At 32.1% G+C, this 18411-nt stretch overlaps 2 protein-coding genes across 7 annotated transcripts in view; one reads left to right on the forward strand and one right to left on the reverse strand.

The window, feature by feature from the left end:
* Window positions 1–562: 562 nt before the first annotated feature.
* Window positions 563–2987, reverse strand: LOC107021487 (cysteine-rich repeat secretory protein 11). Of its 2 annotated transcripts, none has more exons than XM_015222162.2 (3): window positions 2100–2987; window positions 1377–1511; window positions 563–973 (listed from the first exon to the last, which is right to left on the reverse strand). In XM_015222162.2, exons 1-2 carry the CDS (start codon window positions 2854–2856, stop codon window positions 1378–1380), a joined length of 891 nt encoding a protein of 296 aa, XP_015077648.1. In that variant the 5' UTR covers window positions 2857–2987; the 3' UTR covers window positions 563–973; window position 1377. The 2 variants fall into 2 exon arrangements, with proteins under 2 accessions (XP_015077648.1, XP_027773245.1); XM_027917444.1 differs by having other exon boundaries at window positions 1345–1511.
* Window positions 2988–10802: 7815 nt separating this feature from the next.
* Window positions 10803–18411, forward strand: part of LOC107023361 — a 9766-nt gene continuing 2157 nt past the window's right edge. Inside the window, exons 1-9 of one of the 5 annotated variants that reach the window (XM_015224033.2) lie at window positions 10803–10949; window positions 11876–11990; window positions 13689–13926; window positions 14026–14088; window positions 14156–14684; window positions 15287–16668; window positions 16885–17150; window positions 17781–17847; window positions 17957–18007. In XM_015224033.2, coding sequence (XP_015079519.1) covers window positions 13744–13926; window positions 14026–14088; window positions 14156–14684; window positions 15287–16668; window positions 16885–17150; window positions 17781–17847; window positions 17957–18007 — 2541 coding nt within the window. In that variant the 5' untranslated portion in view covers window positions 10803–10949; window positions 11876–11990; window positions 13689–13743. Of the gene's footprint in view, window positions 10950–11875; window positions 11991–12663; window positions 12809–13688; window positions 13927–14025; window positions 14089–14155; window positions 14685–15286; window positions 16669–16884; window positions 17151–17780; window positions 17848–17956; window positions 18008–18411 lie in introns of those variants that run through there. The other 4 variants (XM_015224035.2, XM_015224036.2, XM_015224037.2 and 1 more) reach the window with 4 other exon arrangements.

The following is an 18411-nucleotide window of genomic DNA, read 5'->3' on the forward strand; positions in this document are numbered from 1 at the left end:
CCCACACACACACACACACAAACATCTTCACTTTACTCTTAATTTTAAAAAAGACACAATTTACTTGTTTTTTCCCTAATATTTCCTTTTTGTGAAGTCATTAATTTGGTCACTTTGGTACAAAAAAGCTATGGATGCTTACACGTTAATGGAAGCGGTGTCACGGAACACCATTAGTCGAAAAAATAGTAATCAGATTTAGCCTGGACCCAACATCTTCAAGAGGTTTGCAAATCAAGTCCCCAATGTATCCTAATTTTGCAATTTCTTAATCATGACTCAATATTATAAAGAATATAAATGTATGTAGGGATTGAATCCACAATCTTATATATAGTGACAGATGGTAAAACCAATGGACCATAGCTAATTTCATGTTTGATTATTGTTGTAATTATTTAATCTTATTTTTAAGATGAAAAAATGTCAAGAAAAGATGTAGGGTTGAATTGTCTTTTATTCAAATAAGATATTGTTAAGTTGATTTGGTCTTTTCTTCGTTTCTATAAATAATAAAACTATTCCCTTACAAAAAAAAAAAAAAGATTTATGTGTACGCCTCTGACAAAAACAATTGCACTATCCATAACTTTTTTCATAATTCAATTCATATATGGATGTACATTCAAAAGATTTCAGGAAAAGAAAAGAAACATTACTACAATGAATGCCTAGTGCTTAGTCTAACAGAGACAAGAGCTCTTTTAAGTTTAATTTACCACTATTACTTCTACTTGCATTCAAAAGTTTAAAGAGAAAAATAGGACCAAAACTTGGTTAAGAAGGAAAATAGTGGGAAACTGGAGCCAAAATAAAGCATAAAAAGCAGATTTTCCTTTCCTTCATCACCACACCTCCTTTACAGTGTATATATATAAGGCCAATCATGCAACCTAACTTTACACTTTGTCTTTTCTACAAAGCCACCTCAAAATCTCTGCCCATTTTGTCATTCCTTTTAGCTATATGTGACCTACATACATTGCAATAACAAGTCTTGTCAAAATAAACATATTATTAAGTATATCAAACACAAATCTTTCTACTAATGCACATCCAAGGTTCTAACATAGTGGTCAATGAAATAGGACGTAAGTCGTGTGAAGTTTCGGGGTTCAAAATGAAGTTGGGAAAAACAAACTGAGTTCGTTTACAAGGAAATTTGATTGTTTAGGTAGTAAGTCTAACCGATGACATGTAACCAGTAAAATAGTCTAGGTGTGCACAATTGGCTCAAACACCGCCATAGATCATTATCAATAAAAACATAAAACTTTCTAGTATCAACAACTACTATAATTTTGAACATTGAAGTTGAACTATTCTTGGGAACTCAAAGAACACTTGAAAATAATCAAATGCAGTGGAATACTAACCTTATCCTCCATACTTAGAATAACCCTTTTTCTTGAATGCTGATCTTGTAAATAGCAAACAAGCAACTCCTAACCCCACACCAACCAGTCCACCCAAGACTATAGCAACAGTCTTTTGAGTATTCTGTCTTGTTCCTACACCATCAAACACAACATATATTTCAAAGATTAAAAATTCGATCAGTTCAAAGAATCTACTATGTCCTACTTCAAAAATGATCTCAGAAACCCATTAAAGAAAAATCTATATATATGAATGCTACTTGGTAGCACTAGTCTTAATAGAAGAATGAACATGTATGCAGTGTGCAGCCTTCCTTTTGCATTTTCAACTATCTTGTTCGGACTCTAAAATAAAGGTGGAATGCGTGTCGATCCTTTAACACTAGTTTATTCTTGGAGGATGGGACACTAGTACGACAACATTTTTAAAGATTAATCACTACAACTTCAATCCCACAAAAAAGGGCAGCCGATGTACTAAGCTCCCGCTATTCACCAGTACGGGAAAAGGCCGGATCACAAGGGTCGACTTATAAAGCCTTATCATGCATTTCTGCAAGAGGTTGTTCCTAATGCTCTAACCCGTGAGATCTTGGTAACATGAAAACAACTTTACCAGTTACGACTGTAACCCCAAACTAGTGACTATATGAATCATCTAATTCAATTTACCAATTGAACTTAATACAGTCCATTATTGATTGCTAATATTAAATTTACCTGAGGGAGATAGTGATTTACTGGGCACACCATTTGGATAATAAGTGTAGCTAATGTAGCACTGTTGCAGATAAATTTGTGCAGAAATCGAATTCCCACACTCACTTTTAGCCCTGCCAGCACCATTTTTCACACAGTTCACACAGTCCCCACTTCCCAAATCACCTTCACACTGACCCAAAACATACACCGACTGATATCCACCTGCGTAAAACCCATTATTCCCACTCGAAACCCCTTTAGCTATTTCTCCTAGAGCTGTATCAAGCCTATCACCAAACCCAGCTCCACTCGCCTGATTTTCTCCACATACCTTGAACAGCAACTCAGTAGCTCCAACCGTCTGAAATCCCACCATTTCATACCTCAAATAACACCCAGTAAGCTGAATCCTAGCAGCAATAGATTGACCACACAGCTTCCTAGACATATCGGGGATTTTCTTAACACAATGGTTACAGTCATCGCTTGAAAGATCGCCTCTGCATTGAAAAAGACCGGAAATTGCTGACTGGCCATTACCAGCGGTGGTTTTGTAGAACTTATTGGAAGAAGATTGAGAAACCAAGTTTTCAAAAAGGGTGTTTAGTGTTTGTGAGTAAATCCCAGATGGGTCTTGGAATTTCTGGTTAGCACAACCTTTATACACAAAGTTTGTGAGTTCATTTGATGATAATCCAAGAATGGGGAATGAAGAAACTAGAAATAGGAAAAAGATAGAGAATGTTTTGGGAATTTGAGATGGACCCATTTTCATGATTTGAATATTGGAATAACCATGAGATATGAGATACTTTCTTGGAAGAATTTTTGAAGTATGGTGGGTAGATTTGTTTTTTTTTATGGTGGTTTCTAGAGGTAGTATTTATTAGGCTAAGAACAAAGAAGAAAGTTATAAAAAAAATGGTGACTTTTTTTTTTTTTTTGTGGAATGAAAGGGAAATTTCACATAGCTTTCCTTGTTAAGTATTTTGTATTTGGCTAAATAAAATAGTTGGCAATATGTTTAATGCTAATGAATGTTATGACAGGTAAGATCATTTTTTCCATAAATTACAGTGTTCGGATCAATTTAAATATATCTCATTACTTTATCAAGTGCATCTAATTATTATTTTCAGTATTCAAGTTGTTTTGTTTAACATCATAATGCTTGTATTACTTTCTCATAATCATTTTGATTATTGACGATTTAGATTGTTCCCAGTAAAACTGATTGTTGATATCAAGACTGTTTCTTCTTTTCTTTTTTTTTTGTAGTGGAGGATTCTCATGTTACATAAGATGGTTTTTTTATTCGATAAAATTAAAAGAAACTTCTAATGGGGATGATTAATTAGGCTTTTAGTTAGTAGTACTAGTTGTCAATAGTGTATTGTGAAAACTTATTTTTCTTTATTTACTCAAAAGTAATCATACTTTGCAAAACTTAAATGATAGACAAGTTATTAAACTAAAGCCAATTTTTAATTGGAGTGTTGTATAGTTGGCAAATGAACAAACAGAAGGTTTACATATAAAATAGTGATGATGAGATTGTAGTACTGCCTAGGTAGGTGGACAGTGTCTGCTTGTGAGCAGTGAGGGGGGGAAATGTGATTTCAAACTCTCCTGTCTGCCTTCTGTTATATAAAAAGTTGTATTAGATCATCTCTGTCTCAATATCAAATTTTATGCTTCATTCGTCCTATTTTATATGGTAATATTTAATTGGACACCAAATTTTAATAAATAAATAAAGACTTTGAAATATTTATAAAATTATTCTTTAAAAGTAAATTTATTTTTCTCTTTCTTCATAATTATATTTGATTTGAGTACTATTTTTAAAATTAAATAGGACTAACAAGGGTAAAAAAAAATTATACCTTTAAATATTTACCATAAAAGAAAATATGACATTCTTTTTTGGATGGACCAAAAAGGAAAAGTGTCACATAAAATGGACGGAGAAAATATCAAATTTTTATATTTGGTGTAAAATTTAATGTTCTGATATCCAATTCACACCAAATTATAGTGTTACACCAAATAACTTTTGAAAATTATAATACTATTTCATTAAATCAAATTTTAATTCAATATTATATAAATGGTATGTTTTAATTAAATCTCTTGTATATTTAATTATTTTATATGAATATTTTTATAATATTAATTTTAGATTTAAAATTTAGTTTTTTATAAATTAATTTTTCAAATATATGATTTTTTAAAAAAATGAATTTACGTTAATTCTACTATAAATTATATAAATTACAATCAACCTTCACAAAAATTAAAATGCAAACGTATATATCTTTAAACAAATAATACAATGATTTCACTTCGATTATGCAATGTTTAGTTAATTGTATTTTATTAGTGATTTCACTTTTATTTGTATTATTCACTATTATGTATAATGTATAATATTTGCAAGTAATTTATAATATTTAAAAAATTATGGCATAAAATAATTTTATATTAACCGATTATAAAAGGAAATTATATAAATTATATATGATTATTGTTTTAGAAATAATTTATTTTATGAAATAAGAAATAATAATATAATAATAAAAAAAATTAATGTAAAATTTGATGATTTAGGTTAAAGTTGATTACATGAAATTTAATGTTGTTGGAGTTGCCCTTATTAAAAAAAATAGTAATTTTATTATATTCCAAAAATAAAAATAATTTTATATACAATTCTTAAAACTTGACTGACCATCTCAAGAATTCACTCTCGATGTGTGTATTTCTTTTTTTGTCTAGGCTTAATATTGATAATCTTTTGAACTTATTAATAAATTAGGTAATTCATCCATATTTCGCATGGTCATAAGTAATAATTGTATTGAACTTGTAAATAATATTTTACTAATTTTAATGAAAAATATGTTTATAAAAAATATTAATAATATTTCAAACATGAATTTGATTATTTGATTCATAATTCAAGAACCTCTAATGAATGAATTATCCAAAAAATTAAATAATTGATTCTTTAATTAGATATTTAAACGAAAATAAAGAAGAAAATAAGAATATATATACAAAGACATTTCGCACGTAAGAAAAAGAACACATTTAAGTTGTATAGATTATACAATTGTGATATATGTCTAGGAAAAAAATCAAAAATTTGTTAATAGATTCAAAAAAGAAATTACACTTGAACATGAAAGCAATTATAATTTTTGAACTTGCATAATGAATTTCTTCAATTAATAAGTGAGAAATTTCATATCTATGTAAAAATTGATAATATGTAAGCTTATATATAGTACTTTTAAGTTATAGAATTTTATATAGATTATCCAAACATGATTTCTTGGAACTGATTACAATAATTATTTTCTACACAAATAATATACGTACTATATGTGTATATGTTCAATATAACCGGGGAAAATAACTTTGCGTAAACATAAACAACATAGTTCAAAACATGTACTCAAAAACAACAATTAATGTCATACGCATATCATCATATATTATTATAAGTGGGAAGCTCAAAATTCAAAGTTGGATTACCATTTTGCCCTTTCACTAAATAAAAATAAAATTATTTAATTTATTAAATACTAATATTTTAATTACATAATGATGGAATATGAGTTCAACAACTTCACTTTAATAATAAATGACTCTTCCAATTTAGTGACTCTTTGAATTTTGAAACTAAAATAAATTTTATGTATTATGATTCAATGTGTTCTATTAGTTTGGTATGTGAAAAGACAACTAAATATCAGTAAATTATTTATGATATCATCATATTCATGTATTTTCCATCATCTACTGGTCTCTTTTCTTCTTCCTAGATAATGATATAGATACATATCGTCAAAAACTAACCAAAAAAAATAACAGATAGCTTCATTATGAAATTAAAGGGAGAAGTTATCTTACAATATAGTTCAAGTGTTAAGTTTAGAAGTATAAGATATGACATATATATTTCTTTAGATCTTTTTTATGTTAGCTTATGATTTAAGTTTTTCTTTTTAATTTTGGAGTTGAGGTATGATTGTCCAAAATAAACTTAGTATGCAACTCATCTTTTATATAATTATGTATCGTTTGACATTGTTCTGAAATTTATTTCATTGATTTTTTGGAGTTAAGGTATGGTTATACAAAATAAATTTGGTAGGCAAAGATTATTGTATGTTGTCTTTTCCTTCTATGTTTATTTTTTATATTTTCTCTCTATCATTCTTCTTTAATTTAAATTTCTATGAAAAGATTATATTATCGTAACATTTTTTTGAGATTGTTGCATTTTTGCACTAATCATTACACACGTCTTCATAAAATTTCAATCATTCTAATGAATTTATTAAAAAAAGATGGAATACACGTGCAAGGCACGTGTAAGAGCACATACCAGAATATGTAAAGATCACATATTTTCATGAAAGAGGAATGATAGTTTTAAAAATAAATAAATTTAAAAAGAATTATTGCTTGTGATGACGTCACATATACGGGTCTAATGTTTTCTTTTATATATATATATATTAATCATTTAGATTCGAACGTCTCAATATTGATGAAAAATAAATGAGGCTTAAGAATGTTAACAATGACAAAAAGTGAAACCAACAATTTTGCCTATTTCATAGTCACAATATAGTTAAAGATGAAAAAACCTTATATTTGATTGCATCCTTCGATAATATGATATTATATGAGACTATACTAATTAGTACATATGATTCGATTAAGGTCTGAATAATTAGAAATTCTATCTTCTTTTTTATCATAAAAATTAGAACTATACAATGCCTGCCTCGCCTGATCATTGGTTATGGTTATTGAGAGATTAGAAGTATATCTTCGCTTATCAGAAAGAGAATGCACGAGAATGCACATTCATACTCTCTTTAGTCCGATTTGTGTGGTGGCTTTTCCTTTTTAATTTATCGTAAAAGAGTGTTACCTTTCAATAATTAAAAACAGTTTAATCTTTTTGTCTTCTCTAAAGTATTTTTTGTCGGAAGCATGTTACGTGAATCAGTTTAATCTTTTTGTCATCTCTAAAGTATTTTTTGCGGAAGCATGTCACGTGAATCAGTTTAATCTTTTTGTCTTCTCTAAAATATTTTTTGTCAGAAGCATATCACATGAATTAGTTTAATCTTTTTATCTTCTCTAAAGTATATATTCGCTTATCAGAAAGAGAATGCACGAGAATGCACATTCATACTCTCTTTAGTCCAATTTGTGTGGTGGCTTTTCCTTTTTAATTTATCGTAAAAGAATGTTACCTTTCAATAATTAAAAACAGTTTAATCTTTTTGTCTTCTCTAAAGTATTTTTTGTCAGAAGCATGTCACGTGAATCAGTTTAATCTTTTTGTCTTCTCTAAAGTATTTTTTGTCGGAATCATGTCACGTGAATTAGTTTAATCTTTTTGTCTTCTCTAAAATATTTTTTGTCAGAAGCATATCACATGAATTAGTTTAATCTTTTTATCTTCTCTAAAGTATATCTTCGCTTATCAGAAAGAGAATGCACGAGAATGCACATTCATACTCTCTTTAGTCCAATTTGTGTGGTGGCTTTTCCTTTTTAATTTATCGTAAAAGAATGCTACCTTTCAATAATTAAAAACAGTTTATTCTTTTTGTCTTCTCTAAAATATTTTTTGTCAGAAGCATATCACATGAATTAGTTTAATCTTTTTATCTTCTCTAAAGTATATCTTCGCTTATCAGAAAGAGAATGCACGAGAATGCACATTCATACTCTCTTTAGTCCAATTTGTGTGGTGGCTTTTCCTTTTTAATTTATCGTAAAAGAATGCTACCTTTCAATAATTAAAAACAGTTTATTCTTTTTGTCTTCTCTAAAATATTTTTTGTCAGAAGCATATCACATGAATTAGTTTAATCTTTTTATCTTCTCTAAAGTATATCTTCGCTTATCAGAAAGAGAATGCACGAGAATGCACATTCATACTCTCTTTAGTCCAATTTGTGTGGTGGCTTTTCCTTTTTAATTTATCGTAAAAGAATGCTACCTTTCAATAATTAAAAACAGTTTATTCTTTTTGTCTTCTCTAAAATATTTTTTGTCAGAAGCATATCACATGAATTAGTTTAATCTTTTTATCTTCTCTAAAGTATATCTTCGCTTATCAGAAAGAGAATGCACGAGAATGCACATTCATACTCTCTTTAGTCCAATTTGTGTGGTGGCTTTTCCTTTTTAATTTATCGTAAAAGAATGCTACCTTTCAATAATTAAAAACAGTTTATTCTTTTTGTCTTCTCTAAAATATTTTTTGTCAGAAGCATATCACATGAATTAGTTTAATCTTTTTATCTTCTCTAAAGTATATCTTCGCTTATCAGAAAGAGAATGCACGAGAATGCACATTCATACTCTCTTTAGTCCAATTTGTGTGGTGGCTTTTCCTTTTTAATTTATCGTAAAAGAATGCTACCTTTCAATAATTAAAAACAGTTTATTCTTTTTGTCTTCTCTAAAATATTTTTTGTCAGAAGCATATCACATGAATTAGTTTAATCTTTTTATCTTCTCTAAAGTATATCTTCGCTTATCAGAAAGAGAATGCACGAGAATGCACATTCATACTCTCTTTAGTCCAATTTGTGTGGTGGCTTTTCCTTTTTAATTTATCGTAAAAGAATGCTACCTTTCAATAATTAAAAACAGTTTATTCTTTTTGTCTTCTCTAAAATATTTTTTGTCAGAAGCATATCACATGAATTAGTTTAATCTTTTTATCTTCTCTAAAGTATATCTTCGCTTATCAGAAAGAGAATGCACGAGAATGCACATTCATACTCTCTTTAGTCCAATTTGTGTGGTGGCTTTTCCTTTTTAATTTATCGTAAAAGAATGCTACCTTTCAATAATTAAAAACAGTTTATTCTTTTTGTCTTCTCTAAAATATTTTTTGTCAGAAGCATATCACATGAATTAGTTTAATCTTTTTATCTTCTCTAAAGTATATCTTCGCTTATCAGAAAGAGAATGCACGAGAATGCACATTCATACTCTCTTTAGTCCAATTTGTGTGGTGGCTTTTCCTTTTTAATTTATCGTAAAAGAATGCTACCTTTCAATAATTAAAAACAGTTTATTCTTTTTGTCTTCTCTAAAATATTTTTTGTCAGAAGCATATCACATGAATTAGTTTAATCTTTTTATCTTCTCTAAAGTATATCTTCGCTTATCAGAAAGAGAATGCACGAGAATGCACATTCATACTCTCTTTAGTCCAATTTGTGTGGTGGCTTTTCCTTTTTAATTTATCGTAAAAGAATGCTACCTTTCAATAATTAAAAACAGTTTATTCTTTTTGTCTTCTCTAAAATATTTTTTGTCAGAAGCATATCACATGAATTAGTTTAATCTTTTTATCTTCTCTAAAGTATATCTTCGCTTATCAGAAAGAGAATGCACGAGAATGCACATTCATACTCTCTTTAGTCCAATTTGTGTGGTGGCTTTTCCTTTTTAATTTATCGTAAAAGAATGCTACCTTTCAATAATTAAAAACAGTTTATTCTTTTTGTCTTCTCTAAAATATTTTTTGTCAGAAGCATATCACATGAATTAGTTTAATCTTTTTATCTTCTCTAAAGTATATCTTCGCTTATCAGAAAGAGAATGCACGAGAATGCACATTCATACTCTCTTTAGTCCAATTTGTGTGGTGGCTTTTCCTTTTTAATTTATCGTAAAAGAATGCTACCTTTCAATAATTAAAAACAGTTTATTCTTTTTGTCTTCTCTAAAATATTTTTTGTCAGAAGCATATCACATGAATTAGTTTAATCTTTTTATCTTCTCTAAAGTATATCTTCGCTTATCAGAAAGAGAATGCACGAGAATGCACATTCATACTCTCTTTAGTCCAATTTGTGTGGTGGCTTTTCCTTTTTAATTTATCGTAAAAGAATGCTACCTTTCAATAATTAAAAACAGTTTATTCTTTTTGTCTTCTCTAAAATATTTTTTGTCAGAAGCATATCACATGAATTAGTTTAATCTTTTTATCTTCTCTAAAGTATATCTTCGCTTATCAGAAAGAGAATGCACGAGAATGCACATTCATACTCTCTTTAGTCCAATTTGTGTGGTGGCTTTTCCTTTTTAATTTATCGTAAAAGAATGCTACCTTTCAATAATTAAAAACAGTTTATTCTTTTTGTCTTCTCTAAAATATTTTTTGTCAGAAGCATATCACATGAATTAGTTTAATCTTTTTATCTTCTCTAAAGTATATCTTCGCTTATCAGAAAGAGAATGCACGAGAATGCACATTCATACTCTCTTTAGTCCAATTTGTGTGGTGGCTTTTCCTTTTTAATTTATCGTAAAAGAATGCTACCTTTCAATAATTAAAAACAGTTTATTCTTTTTGTCTTCTCTAAAATATTTTTTGTCAGAAGCATATCACATGAATCAGTTTAATCTTTTTGTCTTCTCTAAAGTATTTTTTGTCGGAAGCATGTCACGTGAATCAGTTTAATCTTTTTGTCTTCTCTAAAGTATTTTTTGTCAGAAGCATATCACATGAATTAGTTTAATCTTTTTATCTTCTCTAAAATATTTTTTATCGAAAGCATGTCACATGAATTGAGACGGACACGGACAAAGTAACCAGTTCTTTCATGTCTTTGACAAAACTCATACGATTTTCAGGTGCATTTGAAAAGGCCCAAATCCTTCCTAGCAGGCCCAAATTTATCATGCTCTTTTAGCCTTTTTCTCCCCCAATGCTCCTCCTCCTCTTCTAGGACTAAAACTGTTCTTCTCCAGTTCTCTCTCTCTGCACAAAATTCACCCTTTTTTTCTCAAATTCTCAGAAGGAATCGATTTGTAAGTTTCTCTTTTATTTATCTCGCGTTGTTCATCTCACCGTTCTTCTTTTCATTCTTTCTTTGATTTTACAAAAATCCCTTTAGTTTTTGCAATGATTTTTATACGGTAGGTAAAACACTAATTTTCGTGTACAGAAATACAATGCCGTGTTCGATACCCACTTTCTGTAAGAGAATTTCAACTTTGATATCCTGTTTTTTTTAAAAAAATAATTTTTACGAGTTAACATTTGGTTTTGAAAATGGCTCTCTCGTAGTTATGGTGTACTAATTTGGGCGTTGCAGTAAAACTCAAAATTTTCTTTTGAAACGGTAGATGATTAGTTACTAAATCTTCATGGGTCATGGGGTCCAGGTGGACCCGTTACGGTGATCAGTTGCATGGCACCTGAAGTTTAATTAATTAGGAATGTTAGTTTGTTAAATTTATTTCTCAAGTTTCTTGATTTTCATGTGTTAAATGTTTTTTAAGCACTCTAAATGCTTTGAATTTATTATATGTTTTTGATTCAGTAACAAGCACTTAAGTATAATTGTTCTTGGTTGATATGACAAATTTAGGAGCCTGAAGGTAAGAACATTTACTGTTTGCTGCGGTTCATCTGTATGACTGAGCTGTTGCAGTTCTTCCTTAAATCTTCATCTTGATAGTTTTACACACTCCCCACCCCCACCCCCCCACCCCCCAAAAAAAGGAAAAAAACATTTTCAGGAGAAAAAAGATGAGTCTTTGAACAAGTGTGCCTTCACATATTGGTCTAGTTTTATCATTTGAATAAAGAAAGAAAGAAATAATTTGGTCATGTGATATGCCTTTGACGGATTAAAAGAAGAAATAAAAAATCATGGCGTATTGCTAGAAAATTTCATAGAGTTATTTGTGTCAATCTTGCAAAATCTAATAATTGGTTGCTGGTGGTGCAGTATATTTAAGAAGTTCTGTGTAAGGCTTGGTGAAGTGTGCCGAAGCCCTGAAGTTATGTACAACACGAAGTGGAGGACGCATTGTTTAGCTGACGCCTAAATGCCAAGCGTTAAGGTGTGTGTTTCAGTGCAATGATTAAATCTTCATGACGTTTTGTCACTTGGTCCAACGTTATGCAGAAAAGGTTTTGTTTTGTTAGTGTTTCTTTCTCATGGAATCCGTCTTGATGAGATAATAAATGTAGCTGGCAAAGTGCCAAATTGATTATTTTGGAGACGTTATGGGTGAATATTTTAGTGATTAGGAATAGGAAATTAGACATCTACTTTAAGAAAGCTAGTCACTTATGTAAATGAAAATTTTAAAGATGCATATTGCTTTTGAATAAGGGATATAGTATGCCTGTTGGACTTGATTGTCATTGTTTTTACTGCATATATTTCACTTTTATTAGAGTTTATTGATGTCTTGGTTCATATAATTCATGACACTTCCGAGTTGTGCCGTTTCTACAGTTCTCACATATAATAACACTCTGTTTGAATGTAGTCTGGTGGTTCTAGACATGTCCCACTACAACCAGAGATAGTAATAACTCTAATTTAGTGGGGTTTAACTTCAGTGCAAAGCAATAACTCTAATTTAGTTGTGACTCAATTTTCTCCATCATAAGTTTTCCTTGATGGTCTCACATTCAATTCAAGAAACACCTTTTGCCATTTCCAAGTGAGATTGAACTTTGATTTCGATTTCCAGTTATTTTGATGTGGACCAGGGGAAGAAATACAGAAGTAACGGGACAATCAACTTTCCCCTGTAAAAAAATATACTATTTTGTACCTGGGTGAAGAGAACATGAAATAGGCTTGGAAAAGTCAATACTTTGCTCATCTTCTTCATTCTTTAAGGTGGTCCTTACATCACTCAGATAGGTGAAATATCCTCATTCTCATCTTACGAAATCAATAATCTTCAGTAGAAAAGGTTGATGGCACCCAGTAGAGACATGTTTTCTTTCTTTCAGTTGGTTGCAACTAAGGGTTCTCAATCACTACATCAGTCGCAATGATTTGCACCTTTCTTTGGTTTTATCTTTTGTTATCATCTATTGTTTCAGACTAACACACTTTGAATTGTTCATTTTGTGTAGTTCGGTGAAGAAGTCACATATTTAATTCCATAATCTATGTTTGGGATATAAAAACAATTTGTTCTAAATGTTCTCTTCAGATAAACAATGTTTCTCTTTTTGGCAAAGCTTCTGCTATACCCACTGTGATTCTCCCAAGTGATATATAAGCAACAAATATTCAGATGTTAAAGCTAATGAGGTTCATAATAGAATTCTAGGATTTTCCTCTTTTATTTATTCTGAGATGGAAGGGTGGTCTTTTGTTGGTTGATTGACTGGTTGATGCTACAACCAGAAAGTGTGTATTCCTTCTTTCCATTGTAACCTAATTGCAGCATTGAGGACTCAATGCACAGGTGTAGTTTATTTCCCTTCCCATGTTGTATGTATTACCTCCACTTTTATATCCCTGTCTCTGAGTCATGTTTCCTTAGGACCTTTCAAAATAATACTCATTGTTGAGTCATAAACGTAGAACAAGAGAGTTTGGGTCTATGTAACTCATATTCTACTGTAATGACAAAGATAAACGAAAAATCTAAACACTATAGAGTAAATTAAGTCTGAGCAGTTATCCTCATCTTTCTGTTTGTACACCAGCCTAGATTATACTTTGAGTTTGAATGCCTTTGTTAGAATTTTGTTAATTTTCTGCTCACTTGTAGTCTGGTATGATGTAGGTTCACTGATCGATTTGGCAGTTGCTATTAAATCCACACGCACACAAAAAAAACAATGCCGAGCAATCCAAAAGTTGTGAAAGCATTTCGTGCTATGAAAAATATTGGAATCTCCCCAGAAAAGGTGAAACCAGTCTTAAAGGACCTTCTTAAATTGTACGACAAGAACTGGGAGCTTATTGAAGAAGAGAATTACAGAGTACTTGCAGATGCTATATTCGAGAAAGAGGAGGCAGAAGTTCAATTTATCCTCTTTTTTCTTATTCCTTTTCTAGACAAAGCAGTTTATTTGCTTGATACGAATTGAAATTTTTTGTTGTTTGCATCATTTTTGCAGGCAACAGAAAGTCAGAAGCCTGAGAATATTGTACAAGTTCTATTTTGGTTCCCTGTGTTTTATGTATGTATTCTATCTCGATGCTTACTGGTGTTTTTTCTCATTTCCCTTTACCTTGTCGTGTTTCTAGCAAGAGGAGGTTTTGGAGGAAGAAGCAGCAGATGAGGAGCCTGAAAGACCCTTAAAGAGATTGCGATCAAGACACCAGGAAGTTCATTCTAGTTCTATTTCAGCTGGGACTTCATTCAAGAAAGTGGAGGAGCAAGCTGAACTACCTGGAACTAATTCCCAGGGTTGCTCACAAGGCCCTGAGCTAAATAATAGAAATGCAGCAGCTGAGTCTCAGTCTGTTCCATGTCTGACATATGTTAGAAAGGAAGGAAAACAACCAGTCTCACCTAATAGTGCTGACAGATTGGAAAATAATGCTATTTCTCGGAAGAATCGTCTCAAGGGGAAGGAAACTCAAACACCTCAAATCATATCCAAGGAGAAAGGTTTAGTCCTTGGGAAAGCTTCTCGTGCTTCAATCCTCAAAAAGCCGAAGACTGAACCTGACATTGAAATTTTGGGTACTCATGATCTCATCAAGCCTAAGGATGAACCACATACTGTTGATATGCCACAGCTTGAGGTTCCTCTTGCTGTTATTCACCCTGGTATGTAGTATATGAAATAGATGGGTATGGTCCTTATCATATCATAGTTTAAATTTTTCATACTAGTTAAATTTTCCTCAGCAAGTAGAGCTAGTGATTTTTCTCTGTTGAGGAGCTAGGATCATTACATGACATCTCTAGAATGGTTTAGTAATTTATGTTCTGGAATGCTGCTGTTATATTTGGCAAGTTCTCACTATATCAGCTAATGTTTCAGCTCTAGAAGACCACACAGCTCTATATAGGAGAACTCTCAGTCCCAATTTGTTTGGCACCATTTTTTTTTATAATCAGTCTAAAAATTTTGACACCTTCCTATATTCTAAAACTCCTTATTCTTATCTTCCTATTTGCTCTTAATGCTCGTAGATGTTGATGCTTGGGACCCTAATACTTGGGTACTTTGTACTTCATACATATTAAGCTTTTGTGTCAAAGGTCCTATATTTCTTAAACTCCATTTCAGTCAAATTGTAGCAAACAAATTTAAACAGAGGGAATATGGCCTTATATTTGTCTGAAGCAGATGTCTCTAGGGATGTTTCCTGGTAACATCTTAGCTACAGTTCTGCTTTCTAAAGGTCATTGTTTGGATTATGTAGAGCCATCAAATGACAAAGGTTCTTCAAATGGTAATGCCTCAAGAAAGCAGCCAGACACTTCTGAAACCTCAGCAGCAGAGCTGAGAGGCGGAAGAGAAGCAGATAAGGACATTCCAACTTTTTCAAATGGACTGGTAACAAGTCATGAACTAGTAAAGCCGCAGAATCAGTGTTATTCTAACATAGATGTTGCCTCCTCAACTTTTGGAGAGGTTAAACTCTCTATAAATTGTGACGCGGCTCTTGGTAGATCAGACTTCCATTTGCCTAGTCTAGAGGCTGTTGTGAAGTTGGTGGAGGATAAATGCCTTAAACCATTCAAAATCCTGGACCCTAACTTTTCTGTGCCGAAGCTAATGAAAGACATGTGTGAGTGCTTTTTGGAACTGGGAACTCAGTACAATCATGAATTGCAAGAGACTGCAAAGGTGGATGCAGAAAATGATATTGGTTATAGAAGTATGGCCCTAGTTTCTCCAAATGGATCTATAAATTTAGAACTTGATTCTGGGGAGGATCAACCAGAGAAATCACAGCTACCCCTTCCTTGTAATGGTCACACCAATAGCGCCCAAACTGATCAAACAACGTCAGTGAGGAATTGTGGCAGTGTTCCAGAGATCGATCAGAATATACTTGAACATCTTATGTCTGAGAGTCCAGTGGCTCTGTGCGGATCTAAAAATTTAGAACTTGATGCAGGGGAGGCTCAACCCGAGAAACCACAGCTCCATCCTTGTAATAGTCACAACAACAGCGCCTCAACTGATCAAATAGCATCTGTGGAGAACTGTGGTAGTGCTCCAGAGATTGATCAGAATTTTCTTGACCATGTTACTTCTCAAAGTCCAGTACCTCTGTGTGAATCAACTCAAGATGAAACAGGTTCGTGTGTTGTTACAGATATAACCAGGGGGCAAGAGGAGGTTATGATTTCATTGGTGAATGAAGTTAATGACAAAATTCCTCCATCCTTCAACTACATAGCTCATAATGTGGTTTTCCAGAATGCCTATCTGAACTTCTCTCTGGCACGTATTGGAGATGACAACAGTTGTTCAACTTGCTCTGGTGATTGTTTGTCACTGTCCACACCTTGTGCATGCGCATATGAAACTGGTGGTAATTTTGCATATACAAAAGAAGGTCTTGTTAAAGAGGAGCTTCTTAAAGAGAGTATTTCTATGAATCGCGATCCCAAGAAACACTGCCAATTCTTTTGCAAAGAATGCCCATTGGAAAGATCGAAAAATGAGGATATTATTGAACCTTGTAAAGGTCATCTAGTGAGGAACTTCATCAAAGAGTGTTGGTGGAAATGTCGCTGTGATAAACAGTGTGGGAACCGTGTGGTTCAGCGAGGTATTAGCCGCAAGTTACAGGTAAGTATTTTTGATTGCGGTTGCAATGCCCTTTGGCAATGTGGCTGATGCAGTAGTAACTCATGCATTACTTTTGAGGCTCACTTTTTACTTTATTTGCTTTCTTTTTGAGCTTCTTAGGAATCACTTTCTTTTCGTAGCGATTACTTCTACAATAATTCTTGATATCCGGTATTAACTTCATCTAGCTTCTTTTGTTGGTTTTACTTATTTCAGGTGTTTATGACTCCTGATGGGAAAGGGTGGGGATTGCGTACCCTTGAGGATCTTCCAAGAGGTGCTTTTATTTGCGAGTATGTTGGTGAAGTTCTTACCAATGCGGAACTCTTTGATCGTGTTTCACAGAGCCACAATAGAGAGGAACATTCTTATCCCGTGCTGCTTGATGCTGACTGGGGTTCAGAGGGTGTCTTAAAGGATGAAGATGCGCTTTGTTTGGATGCGACATTTTTTGGGAATGTAGCCAGGTTTATCAATCACAGGTATGTTTACTTGGTAGGATCTCATGTTTTAACTGTTTTTTTGCTGATTTTCTCCCCCAATCTCTTCTTCCTTTTGGGTGTCAGTTTTGCACCAATTTGTATTTATTTACTTGTATTCTTAGGAGCTATAAGAGGTATACTTTGACTAGTGGTTCAGCTTTCAGGTGGTACATACTTAAATTACTCTGAATCTTTTATGCATTTTAACTTCTCAACTCCTATGAAGAGCTTTTTTTCTTTTCTTGGTTATTTGATGATTCATATTGCAAGTGGGGCAAAACCCTACTTGAATATCTCGTGTTCAGTAGGCATAAAACATTCACATCATTTGTGATAAATTCTACTCATGTTTTCTTTTTCACATTGCTGCATCTAGTCACTTTTAGCTACTCTGTTTCTAAAGCACTCCTTACATTTTTGTGTGACGAGAAATTTGCATATTAATACAATGTCAGGATCCACTTTGTTTCAATTCCCTGTTGTAAAGTTAAAAAAGAAATTGAGGGAAAAATAAAAGGAAAAAATAGCCAAAAGAAAGCTATGCATTCTATATTAGTAGATATTTGCATCATGCATCAATATGTTATTAACCTGAGTCAGTTAATTTATTTAATTGTTATTCCGGTCCAGATGTTTTGATTCAAATATGGTTGAAATACCAGTTGAAATAGAGACTCCAGATCACCACTACTATCATGTAAGGAACATTTGCTTCTGAATCTTTATTTCACTTTGTCCTAAATATTCAGTGTTCCTAGCTCTTTATTCTAATGTTTATATCTCTTCTCATGTGTTTCTTCATGCAGCTTGCTTTTTTCACTACAAGGAAGGTTAAGGCATTGGAAGAGCTCACTTGGGTGAGTAGGCTTGATCTGGTTCACACATGCTCCTTGTATTGTTGTGTTGCCTTCTATTTTTTGCTTTAAAGAAATTTGTCTATTCAATACTATCTATATATAAATTCTCTCTTTATACACACACATACACACAGAGAGAGAGAGAGATGCATAGAAGTTCAATTTGTATGTGGACATGGTTGTTTCTGGAGAATTAATGCTTGCTAATTTCACAAAAATAAAAATGCGATCTCGTGCAAGTTCAATGGATTTCAGCTACATTCTTATGCTGCATTTGGGTGATGAGGTTCTCCATTGTGTGCACCTTACTTACCTAAGTAAAAAGTTGTCTGGAAGAACTTGTCATGGTTTGTATTAGAAATAACAAAATGCCTTAGCCAGAACTATGCCCCCCCCCCCCCCCC

This window comes from Solanum pennellii, chromosome 6 (genome assembly GCF_001406875.1).
Source record: "Solanum pennellii chromosome 6, SPENNV200".
Taxonomy (NCBI): domain Eukaryota; kingdom Viridiplantae; phylum Streptophyta; class Magnoliopsida; order Solanales; family Solanaceae; genus Solanum; species Solanum pennellii.